Source organism: Rhipicephalus microplus, chromosome 6 (genome assembly GCF_043290135.1).
Source record: "Rhipicephalus microplus isolate Deutch F79 chromosome 6, USDA_Rmic, whole genome shotgun sequence".
In the NCBI taxonomy this organism is placed as follows: domain Eukaryota; kingdom Metazoa; phylum Arthropoda; class Arachnida; order Ixodida; family Ixodidae; genus Rhipicephalus; species Rhipicephalus microplus.
In genome coordinates this window covers 179,917,588-179,936,725 of record NC_134705.1, presented here as the reverse complement: position 1 = coordinate 179,936,725, position 19,138 = coordinate 179,917,588, and the positions used below count along the sequence as shown (strand labels likewise).

The 19,138-nt window shown below is 46.7% G+C and overlaps 1 protein-coding gene across 3 annotated transcripts; it reads right to left on the bottom strand.

Annotated features, from left to right (window-relative positions):
- Positions 1-212: 212 nt before the first annotated feature.
- Positions 213-18,730, bottom strand: LOC119167058 (E3 ubiquitin-protein ligase PHF7). 3 transcript variants are annotated; one of them, XM_075867189.1, is made up of 10 exons: positions 18,590-18,730; positions 18,292-18,490; positions 18,125-18,234; positions 17,956-18,057; positions 13,484-13,608; positions 10,079-10,238; positions 7,623-7,729; positions 7,451-7,567; positions 3,026-3,141; positions 213-789 (listed from the first exon to the last, which is right to left on the bottom strand). In XM_075867189.1, exons 2-10 carry the CDS (start codon positions 18,350-18,352, stop codon positions 479-481), a joined length of 1,209 nt encoding a protein of 402 aa, XP_075723304.1. In that variant the 5' UTR covers positions 18,353-18,490; positions 18,590-18,730; the 3' UTR covers positions 213-478. The 3 variants fall into 3 exon arrangements, with proteins under 3 accessions (XP_075723304.1, XP_075723306.1, XP_075723305.1); XM_075867191.1 differs by having other exon boundaries at positions 213-782; XM_075867190.1 differs by having other exon boundaries at positions 213-777.
- Positions 18,731-19,138: the final 408 nt, after the last annotated feature.

The window sequence follows — 19,138 nt, the reverse complement described above, 5'->3', positions numbered from 1 at the left end:
TCACATGAAGAAAGTGAGAACAGCAATGCCAACGGTTTTGTTGCTGCTCTGTGTGCATCGCTTTACATTATGATGCTCCAAAACGTCTCGCCACCAGTTGTGTGTGCATTAGGCACGGAGCTTTTTCTTTACTTTTTTTGTGATGTGCAATGCACAAAAGTCTTCCCATGTGGCAAATTTTCCGTAAAAGCAAAACAGACAAGCGGACTGCATACCGTGGCCAATCCTATTTATTAACAAGAGCTTGGGACTTTGAGCTAGCCAAAACCAGTAAATATAAGTGTTGCAGACACTTTCAACCAGTGCTCTTGCGGTGAACACTTGCACCATGAAACAAATACAGAAATGTGGTGAATGAATCCCACCGATGATGTAACAGGTCAAACATTTTGCTGTTGAAACATTCGCTTGCCGTCACATGGTGAAATGCTAATTGATGCTTTTTTGACGGCGAAACGGACGCAAGGCGGCTGGAGAATCAAGAGATGACGAGCGGGCGGTCGGCAAACGAGATGTCCGCCACGACGACGTTGCCGCTTATCGTCTCCAGCATGAGCTGCAGGGTGGTGCCATCGTCATTGCTTGCGCCACGCAATGCAAAGTCCACTAATCGACACCCGTTCGCAGTAAGACGCTCCGCGTCAACTGGCGTCTTGCGCTCCGCGTGCCGCTGTGGGCAGGGCGCTTCGTCCTCCTCGTCGCTGGTGATTTCAATGACTTCGGGCTCGGGCTGCTGTGACTGGCGCTTTTCGATGCGACCGCTGGACGACTGCTGGGCTGCACTGGGAACTGCATACGTGCAATGCAAGCTGGGCCTTTATACACACACACGCACTTTAAAACATGCCGTGACACCTCTTTGCCCATGAACACAATTGTGACTAACTGCTGATGCAACGTAGAAATGATTGATTGATTGATTTGTGGGGTTTAACGTCCCAAAACCACCGTATGATTATGTATGTAGAAGTGAGTGTCTGCCAAGTTACACGAGTACATGTGCTGTCTGCCAAGAGCAGTAGTCGGCAACCGCTTTGCGAAATATCTGGTAAGTGTTTATTGCTTCCGCCACTAGGTAGGATGTGATGAAACAAAACAATTATTGCTATACTGAGCTCAGATGTTGGCAAAAGCTACCTTGGCGAAAAGCTGTTCAAGCCAATCCTCAATGTTTTTTTTTGGTAGCAAGACTGTTGACCCGCATTTTATAACGATCCAACTTTTTGTTCAGTAGCGATAACACTGGAAAGAAAAACGCACAGGTATTGTCCACGTTTTAGTTGTCAATTACTTCGACCTCACGCTGCCGATTGCTATTCTCCAGGTCAGCTAAATTTAGGTAGAGTGATCGCCCTGAATAAGCATTGGACCTGTTCGACACCCAGACTAGTAGAAATTTTTTGTCAACAAGAAAGCCTTTCTCTGTGAAAAGCTAGAATGGATCTCCTTACGAGCATTAGAGAAACACTGAAGGCAAAGGAGAATTTTCGTCAGAGTGAAAGTTCAATATTCGCAGCTCTCACGACCTATTGGTGGCGCGACTATACATCTAACATGGCGGTCATTGAGATGATCGCCCCGCAAGAGACGATACCGGAAATACATTTTTGACGACGCCTGCAATTCTTTGCGCTTCGGTGGCCCTTGGATTTATGTTTTTGAGAAAGTAGGGGAGCGCTAACATACTATGGCAAGTAAATAAATGCTGGGTTGCATATTGGGCAGATAAATATGCGCAAAGCAAATTTGTATGGTATCGAGCTGACGAACTCAGCGCGAGAACTGCAAACCTGGAAATCACTGTACTCGTGCAGAAAATGGGCGCTGCAACATATTCACGAGTCTTGGTTATTTGCTTGCTAAATTAACCCTCTTGACCCCTGATGGCTCTTTGGGGCGCCGATTTGAACGGGACGCTTAATTTTCCTCCTGGAGCATTGAGGCTCGCAGTGAAATAGTTTTTTTTTTTCTTTTTCTTTCCATTTTCCCTCTTACTTGAGAAACTCAGAGTTATGGTAATATCGAGATCGTTCACAACGTTGAATAATGACCACAAACGCGTGAAAACAAGCAACAGTGTCTGCTATTTGAAGCAGGTTCAAAGTTTCAATCATCTTAACAGAGGTTCCGGCCGCCATTGCTCAGCGGCACCACTGTACCTAAAAGTGGCGAAACGACATCTGTCTTATCAATAGCAGTGCCTTACTTACTAAGAAATTAAGCTATAAATGTTTCACACAACGTGCACCATGACTGGGAAATTTGCGAAATGATCCTGATGACGCGAGAGTGTGCGCTTATGATTATTCACCAGTAATCAAACTAGCTGCAATTAAAAAAAAACTTCCCTGTATCAAGAGTCATAATAAAATGCTGCTTGTCCGTTTTTGTTTGAATCATTACATTTTACAGAAAAAAAAGGACCGCCTGCTGTAACTATGAGGAATGGCCTGAGTAGTTCAAAAAGCTCAGTTTTTGGCTGGTTAGTCTGGATAGATGGTGCCATCTAGCAGGGCCCAATAGAACCAATCATGGCCTCCGAGGTTGCAGAAAATTGTTTAATGGCTGTTATTGCTACAGCGGTTCCCGCTACTTACGCTCCACTGCTACTGGTGTAGGCGGCCACGTAGTAGAGGCTTGCGTTGAGCGCGGAAACAGTGACATGCAAGAGTCAGCCTTCACGCGCGGGAAATTCGAAGTGTGTTAACGCGATGTGGACCATTAAAACGTGATTTCGTTTCAGAATTAGCACTTCCTCGGCACAAAAGTAGCACTAGTACAAGGTTTCTGGACCGCAACTCCCACAACCAACACCAACCTAATGTTTGCCTTTAGTGTCCCTTTAGTTAGGAAGGGCGTGCAAAAGGCCCTCCCCTCCCTACCTCCTTTGCAACATGCGCTGGCACCCTTAAAGGACAAAACTCTGCCGATGCCCGTGAATCTCCTCGGAGCTTCGGGTCTATGAAAAGGGTGCACCAGCTCACGCATAAAATGACAGAAAGCCGCATGCGGCAGGGTAACTTACCTCGGTTGATGATCTGGCGGCACTCTGTACAGATCCAGTGTGCGCCTCCCACATTGCCACAGGATGCATGGACACCCTGGGAGCCGCAGCTGTCGCACACCACGATCTTCCAACGACTGCGCAGCCATCAATTCGCATCTGACCACCATTTCTAACCTGGTAGGCAAGGCCGCGGAAGATAGGCAGGTAGTGGAGTCGCAGAAGTATCACTACGGCCTGTCCGTCAGTGCCGTTGGCTAGCTTCGATAAGCAAAAACTTCTGCGGAGCAACTATAAGTGGAACCTTCCGTCTAGTACAACATAAACCGACGACTCACCAGAATGTGCGATCAGATCCTGGTGGAAATGAAAAGGCTGTAGATTAGAGTGACAGATTCTGATATCCTTACAGACCTGAGTGGGGTTTATATTTCGAAATTGCATTCAAATGTCACAAAAACAACATTCCACCGTGCAGGCCTATGGGAGAACCTCGAACCTGGATTATGGAGTATTTCACTTTCCTGTACCTGCTCCTATACTTGCAAGTGCACCAAAACGAGGGTTCAAAGTTAGGGTGTACGTAATAATCCGTTGCTGTTCTATTCTGCACTTCTTGCGAGACAGAGTTTACGATCAGAAGCAGTGGCTACACTTGCGGCAACTAGTGGAACATGTCAAGTTGCAGCGCATGCACACAGAGCACACACATGCGCAGCAAAGCTCAGAGCACAAACTCGAACCGCAGATGTGCTCACCGCATGTCATTTGTTGCATGTGTCGTGTGTACGACTAGACACTTGCCGCAGATCTGAAAATTCTGATTACGTCTTGTGGTAATTTCAGTGTTACTGTTTGGTGATTAAACACTGACTGGTAAGCTTTATCAATAGTACTAAAGAAGAGAGGCACTAATAAAATTGGTTGTCGGTACCTTTCGGAAGTCTGCAAAGGCCCAACCAAATCACCGAGCGTGACAGCCTGTAGCCTTCGCGACTCAAGAAATGCTATTCCCACTCATGCGCTCGGCAATGTTTTCCGGAGGCAGGTTTATCGGCTCTCGACGTCAGTCCGAATCGCATATCTGTTGGGGCAAGGTAGTGTGCATCTGCCTTTGAGGAGCAAATGGCAGGGCCTTGTAAAGTTATACTCAGCAGCAGTTCAGCCTGTTTTTTCGGGTACCACAAGACAGCAAGCAAGATCATATTATTGCTTTATCTGAAGCAAGCTTCAAAATGGGTAAAATAGGTGTAGTATGCGATGACATCAACACCAAAGACTCAAAGGGTATTCAGTGTCACTATTCCACGTAACAATTTATGCAAAGCAGCATTCTTCAGCGCCCCACTGTATGGGCTGAAACATGTCATTCGTGGTTCCTTGGAATCGGCAGGGCAACAATAACTTTAGAGTTACACAAACAGCAGCAATATTCCACTTTTGCAGTCCCCTCGCTCAATTTCGTGTGAAAATGTGGCCAAGTTAACTGCGTAAGAGATGCATTGCCCCACGAAAAAGAGTACGCAGAAAAACACACCATGCAGTAAGCCAGAGGAATTCCCGCTGTACTCCGCACATCACAACTTGTAGATTGAAGAGTATGCCATATTACGAATGATTCGTTGGCCACGAGTTTTCCAATACGCAACATGGCATATACCGGTGATGAATGCTTTTGGAATGCATAGATGCAAGTAGCAAATTCACGTTGCTTTCCAAGAACAAAGCAAACCACAACAGATCTGCAGCCTTTCACATATTAAGTTGCGCTTAGTACGGTACATTTCACATGTCAGTGAAGAGAGCACATCATTTGTTTTATTCGAAGGGCATATTTCAGATTTTATTGTTTGGTAGAAGTACGGCATTTATTGCAGTTTATTTGTCGTATGTCCCTTATTCTCTGAAATTCCCAAGTTTAATTTTGCGTTATTCTTAACCCTCCAATATCTCAGATGACACGACATTTGAACACCAGACCATCACACCACACAAAGTTCATTTCAGTTGACCGGAAGGTTTGAATGTACTATATGCGCCAGATAAATTGCGAACAGCAGAGCATAAGCAACGGTACGCTGTGCTCTGTCCAGTTACCACCACTGACATGTGCGCACATCCGGTTTGACAGCCTTGCGCGATGCCCCCCATAACGCAATCTTTTTGCTTGTGTTCTAGTTTCTTGTATGGTGATGATAAGAGCCGGTGTGGGCGGGTGGAACGCTTATTGGTGTTTCACTTCTTTTCTCCTGCTACTTTTGTCGCCTTCGTTGTGAATATCCGAACTAGAACAGAAACATAAAAATTAAACTACAGGGAAATCAAGCAGTGCTGCCACACCGGATGCATCACAGCACTGCCGAGAGAGTCTGTATAATTGCTATTGCAAATATAACGCAATTTTTTCCCACTAAAATAAGTTCTTTGGGTTAGCTCTGCCTCCAGTACCGCTTTTGTTTAATTTGTGCATTCACCTTTCGAATTTTCGTACTGAACCTGCATATTACAAAATCCTCTTTATAACAACTTTTTCTGGGAATTTGTCAATTTCGTTACATCCAGGTTTAACTGTTCAACCTTAAAGCTTGTTGCAGTAGACCCAAGCATACATTACAAGGTCAGCATAACCCATGTCATGCGCATGCCCCAGTGCTGCCGGGCGACCCTATAATAAGATGTATCGTGCTCCAGAGGGCACTACATACGTCTACATGTGTCGCTCTGTGTGCAGCAAGCCCATCGTTAAATGAGTGATGGGCACAGTCTAGGAGATTCTTTTAGCATGTAGCGAAGTTTATACTGGCTTAACTGCCCAACTTATCAATGACCGTTTAAAAATTGCCCTGTCGGTAAAAAGCAGAAAAGGGTCATATTGGCCCTTTAAACTAGAGAGCTTAGTTAGTAGATAGATCGGAATTGTCAAAAATTTACTGGCGAGTGTTTAATCATTTTTTTTGGTCTGACTGTATTTACTCGCGTAATGAACGCACTTTTTTTCTCGAAAAAAATCGGAGCAAAGTTGGGGGTGCGTTTATTATGCTGGGCAAATTTCATGAATACGTTTACGGTATGAACAAAAAATGGGGAAATGCAAGAAAAAGTTAGGACACTTAGCCTTTCGCAATTTACATATGCGTACGCTAGCAGTTTCGAAACAGCTTTTTTTGTTGCACTTCGCTCATATTCGGTGGTTGATGGCGCTATCTTCGGCAAGCTTTCCCCACGCTGCCCGCGCATGCCATAAAAGCATTTCACGGCTATTTTTTCTCGCAATCGTTTAATAGCAACAGTGGTATCTTCTGTGACCTTGAGAGGCGCCCAGAATAAGCGTGCGCTACGACGCACTTTTCCAACTTCGCGGCAACCTTGCACAACAACCACGACAACACCATTGACATTGTAGCAAGTAACCAACATTGCAGCAAGCTACCACCGAAGCATGAAAACAAACCGTCGATAACAAGTTTGACAAAATATGGCCGCTGCATCGCTGCCCACACGAGAAGTTACTGTAGAAAAGGTAACCTATATATTGCCTTCCTTGAAGTGCGCTCGAATAACAAGCCCGAAGAGCGAATTGCAACTGAAGCGAGAATCGGGGGTTGCTACCATGTTGCGGAAATAGTCGACATTTTTTTCTGGGCAAGAAGCGATTTTTTTCTCCTGGTTTTTCAAAAGCCTGCGCCGCGATGGCGGCGAATGGCCTTTTGCGACAGCCATGGACAGCAAATCCTGCCGTGGCTCGAAAATCGTGTGCATGTGGTTGTGCCTTAAAGTTTCGTATTTGCAGGAAGCGACCTTCAGTTGGCGAGAGCAGTTTCGTGACCTTTGCTTGCTGTGTGCTTGTCAGCGATGTCTCTACACTACACACGCACTGTTCGTGAATGCCGCTGTAGTGCGCAGATAATTAAAGAAGACTTGGTACATGCCGCGCACAGGCAGAAAGAAAAACAATACGGCGCAGAGCAGTGGGAGAACGGGGAAGGGGGGGGGGGGGAAGTGAGCCAAGGTGGCCGACAGAAGGTGGTCGGCATGATGAAAAGAGGAGGAGTTTCAACGGACAAGGAGGCGCCAGCGGTCGGTTAGCTCGACTGCACCGGACGAATGTAGGGAATGCGTTTATTACACATAAAAAAAAACAATTAAAATTATGACGACTGAAGTTGGGGGTGCGTTTATTATGCGAGTGCGTTCATTGCGCGAGTAAATACGGTATTTCAAGACCCTGGGCCCTGAGTACTACACTCAAACCTCATCATAACAAAGTTGAAGCTTACACAAAAATATGTTTGTTATATCCAAAAATTCCTAATCTATCTGCTGCAAAACTACTTCTTCATTTCCTTCATTAAAACTGACATTTCGTTATATACGGGTCCGTTCCATTGAGGTTTGAGTTTACAGCACAAGGAGAATAGCTGGGTTTCAGCAGTGTAGCACCCTTACCCATCCTCGTGGCGGTGATCGCGCCCCATGGGGCAGGAGCAGCGCGGCGCATCGCAGTGTTGGTAACGAAAGAGCAGCTCCTCATAGGCGTGTGGTTCCCGTTCCCAGGAGGCGTCTCTGCAAGAAGCGGCAATGGGGAGGGAGCCCCATTGGGCGGAGGGACACTACTCACTGGTCGGGCACGTAAATGCCGTGGTCCTGCATTTCCTGCTGGAAGGCTTCCTTGTTGTTGCAGTGGCCACATCGGAAGAAGTGGATGCCCGCACTCATGGCCTGGCGCTGCGCAGAACAAGGACAGTTCCAGTTAGAGGCGGCATGAGAAAAAGGAGAAAAACCTTAAGCTTCGTCCCTAAGAGTTGAACGCAATAGGGATAATCTGCCCCTAGCACGTACTTAAACACTTAGTGTACACATTTTTTTAGAACTTGCTATGCGCACACTGCGAGACCTTAAAGGAATGGGCACAGTAACATGTGAGCCTTTTTTAGTGGACGGCTGGCTCTAAACCATGAAGTCCTTATGATAACCCCATGTTCAGACGCCCAATGGCAATGTGCGCTTGTACCATGCATTACTACTGCAATATTTCAAGTTGTATTCTGAAGTGTGTATACAGGACGTGTGTGTTTGTATAGCACGAAAGTTACTTTCACTCCATTTCCAAGCAGAGGAAGTTATTTTGCTGTATTCACAAGCAGACGTGTGGCTGTGTGGTAGAACACTCGTCTGCCATGCAAACGACCCGGGTTCGATCCACACTCGTATCCAAAATTTTTGATTATTCATTTTATTTGCATCTTTCTCGGTTTTTTCAGTCACGCACCAGATGATGATTTTTCGCTCACAACCAGCGACGCCGAAATTTCCGGAAAACGAGCTCTTTAATGCTACCAAGTTAATATTTAAATTTATGCACCGTCCAGGCAAGGACTTCGTACTCCAGAGCAAGTGCATAAAGGGGGTGCTCCTTCTTTTTCGTTAAAAAGGTCTGCCAAGACAGAGAGCCCACAAGGAACGTGGCGGCCAACACGAAATCGTGATGCGTGGGGTCGTCGGTTGCTCACATGGTGTGGATGTGCTGAAGCGGTGCATTCTGTGTGCAGTTGCGCCCACACGATACAAGAATGATTTTAAGTACGCTTCTGGCTGTATTAGACATTGGTATTTCGCAGGCGATGAGCGTGTACCCAACCAAATCTACCTCCCAAGTTATCTCGCCTACAGAATTTCGCGTCAGTACTTTTTTAAAGAGACCCTACAACACTTTGCCAAGTAGTCATCCAGTGACTTCGTTAAAGGAGTTCATTGCTTCGCGAGTCGACTACCACATAAAATTTTAGAATTAGTCAAGCACGAGCCTCCGGGTGTTGCAGGAATTTGTCGCACGCTTTACAGTGTTTTCTCTCTCCCTTCGTATGAGTGAGTGCACTGAAAGTTGAAAAGAAAAGGAATAAAAAAAAAAGGTAGAAAGCTAAGTTTGTTTCTCAGCGCGTATCATGACCTTGAGCAATTTATTATAATATTTTTCTTAAATACACGGGTTACTTGAGGTGATCTCGTATGCGCACAAGCACATCACGGCACCGACTGTGGCCGTGGTAATGGGGTGGCTCCCGATGCTCAAATCAGCCAATGGCCATGGAGATTGAGTTTATAATAATAATGATTATTATTATTATTATCTAGGGTTTAACACCCTAAACCACCATATGATCATCAGGCACTGACATCATGCAGCACACGAGCGTCTACCTACCATGATATTGGCTTCATGGCGCGGTCATTTGGGTCTATAGCATCATTTTCTAATAAGTCCAACAAGAGAGCGAGCGATTTCGGGTTGACTGAGAATTAAATGTGAATTCCAGACTGACTACTGTGCTATACTGTTTGGCTCAATTGTTTTTAAAAGCTTCAAATACCAATCGGCAGCATTTACTCACCATGCCGAAAAATTCTTGCAGGGTCAAGGTGGGAGGCGAGACTTGCTTTGGGTCAAGAAATTATATTTTGGGATTTCGCACTCACCGGATAGAAATTTCCTTTATCTTTGAAAAAGTGTACAACACTTGGGCACTCGTGGCCTTAAAATTGATTTTTGTTTTGTCCCCCCCCCCCCCCCCCCGCTCGATACGGTGACAGGGAATGCACACTTGGCCCTACGTAACTTAAGCATTTTTGAAGTCTGTACCTTTTTCTCGGGAACTATCAGACATAAACGAACGAAACCTCTCAAATGTGTTGAGCAGTGCATCTACATAAAAGGAGCTAGAATGCAGAAGCCTAGGTGCATCAGTGTATTTTTAGCATTAAAAAAATACACATATATCTTGAGAAGTTGCGATTTTTATACATACATTAGAAACTGAATTTTTGCTATATTGGAACGCTCTGGTGATAGCAGGCCCCAAACAAAAAAACACCAAGGACATTTTGAAACAAATTTCGAGACCTAATGCAACCTGTGTGTGTCTTTAAAAGAGCTTTGAAATTCTACAGCCATAGCTTTCATTGCCCCTGCTGTACAGCCAAATTTTGAAACACACTTTCACAAGTCTCACTCCACCCCCTTACTAAATCTCTCAAAAGGCGGTCACTGCCGCTACGTGCGTGTGGCGTGCAACTGACTTGTATGCATGCTCGGTGGAAGAGCTGTCGGCAGCAGGGCGTCACCAGCACATTCACCGACGGATGAGTCATCTGCTCGGAGCAGATGGCACACAGGCTGACCCCATCCTTATCCATTGGCACCACATTCTGGCGAGGACGATGGCCTGCGCAGTACACCCTGCAATAACAATAATAGTAAGATAAGATCTGGTGTTCTTATGGGCCACAACCGCGATAAGGCACAGTGCAAGGGAGGGCTCTGGAAGTTACGACCGTTTGGCGTTTTTTAGAGCGCCCCAACATACACAATACAAGCGTCTCTGGTGTTTCAACTTCATCAAAATGCAAATCGGTACGGCTGGGATCGAGCCCGTGACCTCAGCAGCTTAACAGCCTCGTTGTGCCTTCACCTTGCACTTTAAGTAAAAGATAAAGTAAAAATGGTGTCTCTGCCGCAACAATAATCGTCATTTGGCTTGCTTGCACTTCCTTTCTTGAAAAACCGAGTGCTGGCCACTTTCCTTTAACGAGTAATAAGTCCCGCTGATAGTGACCTAAAAGTGCCAGGTGTACGGTGACAACGCAAGGAAACGAATGCAAGTTGGATAATTACTTTTGTGGGACAAAACGACGCCCTTTTTAAACGCGTGTGTCCCGTCAGAAATTCACTCAGTTTTTTTCCCTCGTTATAAGAACGACAGTGACTGCAACTATCATAATCACAGTGACTATACGCGAGTACTATACAAGGTATTGGCTTGCCTGTCACCCCCGGTCTGACACAACTAAGTGCTCTGCCATGTCTCGCCCATGTGGTGGCAATCTCGAAGCTCGCGAGTTAGGGAACGCCATAAGAAGATCCATTTTCCTTCTAACACCGCAGTTTTCTCGAAATAAATACCCATTCTGTTCACACACTTCTCTGCATACTATGCCCTCCATCGCACAGACAATAACTATCCTGTCACAAAGCTACTTGAGGTTTTATTAGAAAGTTGAGGCATCTGTTCCTAAAGCCAGGTCCAGTTGATTACACTGGATAGTCTACAGAACATAGTTGTAGTGAGAGTTTGAAGAACACACTACCTTTTGAACTAAATAGTACTACCGGGTAATTTTAGTTGCAGAATGCAAAATTACAAAGCTTTTCATACCTCCTCTTAATTGCCAACATGTAACTTTGGGTAATTAGGTTGATTAAGTAACATTGATTAATTAAGGTGCATGTCTGAAAGTGAGCTTCTCTACAAACGCGAAACACACATGCACAGTGCCTATTATCGGCATGTTTATTCCAGAAAAAAAAAAAGAGTTGAGTTCCAAAAACAATGCTTACTGTGATGTATCATCTATGGTTTGCTCGTTTAATGTGACTAGCTTTCGCTGATACACAAGCTCACAGTTGTACAGTGCTCATCCTATCTTCTTCACCCAGGTACTGCACCAATTCTCTATGCTCATGCATTCTGGCCCAAGATGTCGCTCGAGGCATGGAGTCAAACACTGAAATTCCAGAGTAGACTTCAGTTGCCCTTAGCTGAACCGTATTGTTAGAGAAGAGAGAAGCAAAGTGTACAGAAAACTGGGTTCTTGTATTCATTCCGCCCACCCTCGTACCAACTCGCACCTCTCCGTGTTTTTATCAGTAAGCACATGTCTGACAGCTCATCGCATGGTGCAAAGTACTGCAGTTGAGGATGCCGCAGGCGGCCTTCTGCACATGCAACCTTGGTTCTCCATAGAAAAATGTGACACCCAACTCAAGAGAAAGGGTGTTGGGCTTTTACTTGGATGCTGTTCTAGCATATCTCCTGCCACGTGCTCGACACAGTTCAGTGCAACCCCAGACAAAGCATTTAACACATCAGAAAATAATGAGAATGTTATAGTGCCACATTCCTGAGTGTCCGTAATTAAGTGGCCAGGTGTGGACTCTTATAATCATTTCATTTACGACAACCCACGAGCCCTGCCGAGAGAACGCACTTCGCCGCAAAAGTCATTCGCGCGGTGTCACATGGAAATGCTTAGCGACAATCGCTACAAGGCACATTCGCCGGCAAGTGCGTTCACCGAACTCGCTTCGGTGCGACAAAGTGCCAAGACTCTGTAGCACTCACTGACCCAAGAATATACAAGAATCTCGTGCTTAACAACTGCATCTTTAAAAACTAGTCTCATTATTAGCAACACCTTTATGCATTAAAACATACACCAGAAAAAACTAATTTGCTACTGTTGCTCTCAGGTTGTTCGGCCACTGCCATATTTGCACCTAAAGTCTATCCAAAGTGTTGCTAGTAGTACCCGCAACACATTTTTTTAAAAATATTGCTTGAAATGATATCTTCAGTGCTACTCAACTACCCATTGCCACTACTATTACTTCTAACTTACACTTCCCTCTCTCGTGGGGTAGCACACTATTAAAGTGGCACTCTGAGGGCTTAAGTGCACTAACTCAGAACGACACTTAATAATTTGGCAGTGTGATCGGTGCATTAGAGCAAGCATAGCAGAACAGCAATCGTCCCTTCGGGTGGTCACGGCTAGCTCTGAAGCGAAAAGAGGGGAAGATTAGGCAATGTGTGGCAACACAACAACAGACTTCCTGGAACAATAAACAAGAAAAGATTAACACCAGTTTAGGCCCTGTGCCGCTTACAATGCATGTTTCGCAAGCAGGTAACCTAGCAGTGCAATAAGTGAAGCCTTGCGCACACGCCAATCTTTTATTGTGGGCTGGCGGACCCCACAGAATTTTTCAGACAAAGCAGAGACATTGCGGAGGATCACAGAGAATGGACGCACCCTGCCGCACGAAACAGAGTTGAAAATAGACAGGTGATGTTGCGAAGCAAAGTTGTCCTGCAGCTGAATCAAAAGAAAGACGATCCTATGCATTCGTGGGTGCAATGGTTGTCTGCACACTGTACAGGGACACTAGGTCAATAAACTGTGAAGAGGAGGAAGAGATGACAAGGCACTATCTCAGCAAACAAGCATACACTTGAACTCTTGCAGAAAACAACTCGGTGGATCATTCTTCAGATTATCAAGTCGCTTGATGACCAGCACACTGCCAAATAGTGCACAGTGAGGTAGTTCCTGCAATGTTTTTACTCACACACGCAAATCTTGTGTCTGGCAACTACCGTACCTTTTTGGTCCCTGAGGAATAATCTGTTACAACAGCTTGAGCTGGTTTGCAAACAATGCAAAACTATGCGCAGTACACAGCTGAAAAAAATTGTATTAGTTGAACAACGACACACGAAGAAGTCACATGACACAGGCACTAACGAATCTTCTTCAATCGTCGGTCAACCAGCGCTAGCTCCTTCAAAACGGTAACGCACTGACAAGCCCTAATTTGAACTGTGCTGAGGTGTGCGGTATTCACAACCACTAGCTTTAGCTCACCTGAAGTCACCAAAGAACTGCAGCAGACAGTCCTTAGCCACACCACAGGGCATGTGGAATGCTTTCTTGCAAGCCCGCAGGCAGCAGCCGACCGTGGCATTCTTTCGTTTGCAGAAGCAACACATCTGCGCAGCAGCCGAGGCAAAAAAAAAGGACAAGCTCGGAATACACACTTTACTCTCATAGACTAACCTAGTGCTATCGTTGAATGACAGGGTGTGGTGCTATAAACACTCAATTGTTTGGTAGCTTTTTTTCTGAACGTAAGCTAGAGCTTTTAGAAAAAAATAATGAAAACAAACAGCTGCCATACCTTGGAACCTTGCGCCCAAGTTATGCAACGGTCAGCATGAATTGAAATGTAAGCATGAACGTAATGTGAAGTTTGTTTGATTCGCCTGCGCCACGTGAACCAGTTCCTGAGGAGCTTCACTTCGCCATTCCTTTCAGCGATGCAGCATTGACGGCCTCTGAACTCTGCCATTCGTTTCAAAAAGGTGCAGAAGAGGTGCAGCACTGGTTCACGATTTTCCTGCACCTCCTATGCTGACGGTGCCGGCTTGGAGCAGCCGCGCATGCAGCCGAGCAGACGACGCAGCACTTAGGCGTAGGCACCGTACCCGCCTCTACTAACGCGATCTGTTTTGCCAAGATGATTGCGCCTCATAAACTGTCCACATGTGTGGTTCGCCATCATTCAGTGTTAGCCAAACGGAGCAATTTAGGCGAACAGAAATAAGGCCTGCACCTTCCCGGCACATCGTCATTAGTTTCGGGTGTCGCGCTGCCCCTGCACCGCTGAACTCACACTGCACCATCTCTGAACTTCGCGTGCACAGCCGTGAACCGGTTCCAATTTGTGCAGGTGGATCGAACGGGCCTATGGTGTCCAAATAATTGCACGAGTACACACCGGGGCACTCAAGTGCTACAATGATTGAACTTAATGGTGCACTGGTGCATTCTACGGTGCCATAAGTATGCACTGTAAGCCAAATAGGTTAGGAAAGCATTAGAGACATTATTCACCGTTTCTTTACCTGTAGCAAAGTTCGGACAGCTTCTGCTTCTGGTCCCCTTATCACTCTGCTGCGATCTTGCAAATTACAACCGCATATTTGGTAAACTGTGGGTACGCTTAACACTGACAAAAAGTGATTTTTCGCCCACTTTAATTCCTTTCAATTAAGGCTAAAACCATTTATTGCAGTTAAAGAAACAACAAATAATAGGCCCTATGCTTTCCTTAGCTTGTCTGTTGGTTTATTCAGCTGTGTCTCGCAATGAAAAGAGACTCTATAAAAAATTCCCCCTCTTTCATCCTTTGGGTAGGGGCACTTCACGGTGACCTTTACGGGGGGTATCGACAAAGTGACAACATGCGCCCATCACTTGCATGACGAAACTCCAAGGTGTTACCTCCATTTTCTATAGCATCTGGTGACCTACAAGAAATCTGTAATTGTTGAGCCGCTCTATGAAGTCAGCCGCAGAGAGATGAAGGCATGCATTACAAGTGTCCGCGCAGCGCTGATTCCTATGACCAACACGAGATAAAACTTCTTTTTGTCTCGTCACTGCCTAGCCACCGGACACGAAGAGCATGTGCTAATTTAATCTCTCAATATGTTCTTTGCAGTAATGATATAGGAAGTTACTATGTACAGAGGGCTTATGTTACTGTTAACAAATGCTCTCAACAAAAGAGCGCGTATCTTCACCGAAGCTCTGTTGCGAGTATAAAAGCGAAAAGCGGCCCCAAGTGTGTGTAAAAAATACAGGTGAATTTGGAAAAGAAACCCGGAATTTTTCACGTCCGAAATCACACCCACATAATACATGCCATGGTACCCGTAATCAAAATCTGGGTTTTCATTTGCCAAATTCATGACATTGCTGTACTACAGGGCTGTCGCTTCTGGTTTAGAAACATGTTCTTTTGTTCCCAGGAGGTGCCACTCCTTTGTATATATTGTAATGTACTGATTGAACTAGACCTCTTGGTCCTTCACTCAGTACCTGGCTGCGTCTTTCGTCGGCTTTGGGGTCACCGTTCAGACATGCACCCGGCGTTCCTTCGACACGTCAATTCCACATTGGCGACGAGGTAAATCCACATCAATCCAGACAAATGGTGAACCATTGTACAATGTGTTTGATTCCACTGTACCGCCCACCTTTACAATACTCTTGAATCTGCTTATTTCGGCTGTTTGACAAGCGGTGGACCAGTATATGTTGCAGATGATACCTTTCGACGCCTCTGGTACCACTAGTGCTTATACTGTACGTCTGCCGTTGCTCTCAGTCTCGTTGGCAGCATGAACGCCATCATTTCCCCACCTCATTTTCAGCAATTCTGCAGCATGCCTCCAATTTCTTGAATAAAATGGTGCCACTTCTAGAAAGTGTACATTGACGTGGCGGCCTCGGATGACACGCCGGAGAGGAAGAAGTTACAGCTGCTCGATACACACGGTGTGGAGGCAATGGACGCATACTACAAGGCTGCTGACAAGCAGACTGAGCTTGACGCACACCACGGAGCCGGAGTTGACGCGATGAGTAATGCATACCAGCAGGCCATAGCCGTACTGGAGGCATACTTCGCACCACCCGACGACGCTTCCACCCGTGCCCAGTTCTGATGCAGTGTGCCACAACCGGACGAAACTGCTGTTCAGTACATACAGGAGCTGCGACATTTCGCCGCATTTGCAGTTTCGGCACCACAGTCACTACGATGCTGAAGACCAAATGCTACAAGGACTGCAAGACACGTTTATCGTACAGAAAGCGCGGGAGCACACCAGGCAAGAGTAACGCGTCGAGCACACCTTGCAGCAGCCGACTATTTCAGTTAACACCATTACGCGATGCAAGCATGGGTGCTTGGGCGTTCCCCCTTGTCAACCACCTCCCGTACAAGACTCACCGCCACAAAAGCGCGCTACATTCCCTACTTCACCGTCGTCCCAGCCGAGTGTCAGCTTCCACTGCAGTGCGCCTCGTCACTGGGAGAATTTTCCGGGCTGTCCTGCGCGTCACTACACTTGAAACAGCTGCGGCCAGCAGCGAGATGTGCCACTCGTCAGGAATCTCGGCGACTGTTCTCGACGGTGATGCAAGCCGACAGTGCCCCGCCGCGGTGGTCTAGTGGCTAAGGTACTCGGCTGCTGACCCGCAGGTCGCGGGATCAAATCCCAGCTGCGTTGTAGGTCTGTGTGCTCAGATTTGGGCGCACGTTAAAGAACCCCAGGTGGTCAAAATTTCCAGAGCCCTCCACTACGGCGTCTCTCATAATCATATGGTGGTTTGGGGACGTTAAACCCCACATATCAATCAATCAAAGCAAGCCGATAGTGTACTGCCATGAATACAGTTGCAGTTTTATATGTGGCAACAAGGACATGCTTATGTATGGGAACCATGCCACACATTCCGTGCCTTAATGCAACTTCCCGTACTCCGATGATGCCTACTACGTCTGGGTCCAATGCTTCACCAGTTCGAGTTCTAACTGCCCGTGCTCCAGCTGCACCTCGTACGGCCTTAATCCATGCTGCTGTGCATGCTGCCGCTGTAGGTGCTTTTGTGGAGGCTGCTGAAGCTCTCCTTGCTTCGAACGTACATCCACCTGTCGTGCCAGCCTCGATAGGGCCCGTACCGGTGTTGTGCAGTCGGACAGAGTCCGGAGCAGCTGGCCGTGCACCATCGGTACCATCATGTACACGTTTAAACAAGTCACTCCAGAGGCCTCCTTCACAAGAGGGGGAGCTGTTGTGCTGCTTCTGCTTCACTGGACAGTAGCAAGCTGTCACAGTTACGGACAGATTTCGTAGAAATGGCACCATTGCAAGCGTCGGTGACTGCAAACATGCTCTCGCAAGGGAGAGGATGATGTCGTATAGTGGTTTCAGTTTTGATTTAGAAACATGTTCTCTTGCCCGAGAGGGTGCCATTCCATTGTAATGTATTGACTAATGTAATGTACTAGGGCTCTTGGTTCTTCACTCAGTACCTGGCTACGTCTTTCGTCTGCCTCGAGGCTGCAGTTCCGGCGTGCACCCGGCGTTCCTTCGACGAGACGTCGAAGGCGTTCACGTCGATACTACGATTGTATAAGTCAACGGCTCAGTAGGGGGCTTTTGATTAACCTAGACCAACTGGGGTTCCTTACCTAGCACCTTAACCTAAATTCACACCGTCATTTTCGCATTTTGCCAACACGGAAAAGCGGCCGCCACTGCCATACAAACCCACGTCCCCGAACTTAGTCTTAGCGGCGCAACGGGTCAGTTTAAACGTTTCGTCGTCACACCACGCACTCGGTACATCCGCGCATCTGCAGGCTTCCTCTCCACAGCTTTCTCCCGCGCGCATTTCGTCCGCGGACCTGCGTGACTTTACTGCCTCCGCGGTTATAACTCGTCATCCGCTCCATCAAAAACTGAGAAAGAGGTAACACTGACCAGTCGGTTGCCCCGGCGTAGCTCCGCGCGCACGTCAGCCTCCACGAAACCACGCAGCGGCTCTTCCTCCTCGCCTCTCTGGTGCAGGCCGCTGGAAAAAAGCTGCGCGAAGACGGGGGGCGCGTCGTACAACGCTGCTTCTCGGAAACAATGCACCCGTAAGGCTCACCATGCAGAAGTAATGTACGTGCAGGCCGCTACCGGTGCTCAGCAGCTCCCCGTTGAGGTCGTCGCTCTGCGGCAGGCCGCAGAACGAGCACGTGGGACCGGGCTCGGGACCTGCGCGGTGCACGCAACCTGCTCGCCAGACAGTTCGCCGACGGCAAAACGACTCACCTTTAACCGCCGCCGCCTTGACGCGGCCCTGTTTCACCGGCTTTTTGCGGCGCGGGGCCATTTCAAACCGCTTGCTTCCACCCCAAAAAGCATTCACGACGACATTCGAGAAGAGTCCGACCAATCAGAGGACGTGGAGTGTGTGGAGTCGCAGACAACAGCAGTAAACGCAGCCCGTTTCCGCGGCTGTCGGAGTGTCCTGTATTATTTGTAAATATAAACAAAAATATGGGGGAAATATGTGCTCGTTACGTCTCGGAGCAGTCGCATTTTCAAAGTGTAGTGCAGCACTACCCACCTGTGACATGGCGGCAAATTCAAATTAGCAGTGCCCTTCGGCCCCCCGAGCTTTTGTCGAACGCCTTCTGGATTTAGCTCATCGCCACTGCTTTCCGTTTTTTACGCTTCAGTCGTACTAGAATCACCTTCGTGATGTTTTGAATAGCCGCTTTCGCGGCAGCGTCAAGTTGATTCTCTTCGCCATGCATGCACGGTCGTTGAACACGGCAGTGACGTCACGGTCTTCTTGGCGCTAAAAGCGTGGCCCTCGTGACTAATTGATAAACCGACATTGAATGCATTTATAAAAAAAAGAAGCACAAATAATTACTTTGTGTGTTTTAATAAATACTTTATTTGGCTTCATTTTTGCCTACGTGCAACTAAGGTAACTTGTATGCTTCTAATGCCAACCCTTGAGATTTTTTTTTTTGCCATTGCTGTTTGTAAAGAAGTTCAGGCATTAAAAAGTGTAAAGTTTAAGATAACTAAGGTTTAATTAATGTTTAATTAATTAGACAAGAATTCATTACAAGCACACGTTTCATACGTTTATCTGTACCATGAC

What these genes read in the sequence shown, in the direction of transcription:
- LOC119167058 (XM_075867189.1), bottom strand. Translation starts at nt 18,352, where the DNA reads ATGGCCCCGCGCCGCAAAAAGCCGGTGAAACAGGGCCGCGTCAAGGCG. An exon ending in ACGTACATTACTTCTGCATG is followed by an intron (nt 18,058 to 18,124) that starts GTGAGCCTTACG and finishes GTCTTCGCGCAG; the next exon opens with CTTTTTTCCAGCGGCCTGCA. An exon ending in TACGCCGGGGCAACCGACTG is followed by an intron (nt 13,609 to 17,955) that starts GTCAGTGTTACC and finishes GCTGCTGCGCAG; the next exon opens with ATGTGTTGCTTCTGCAAACG.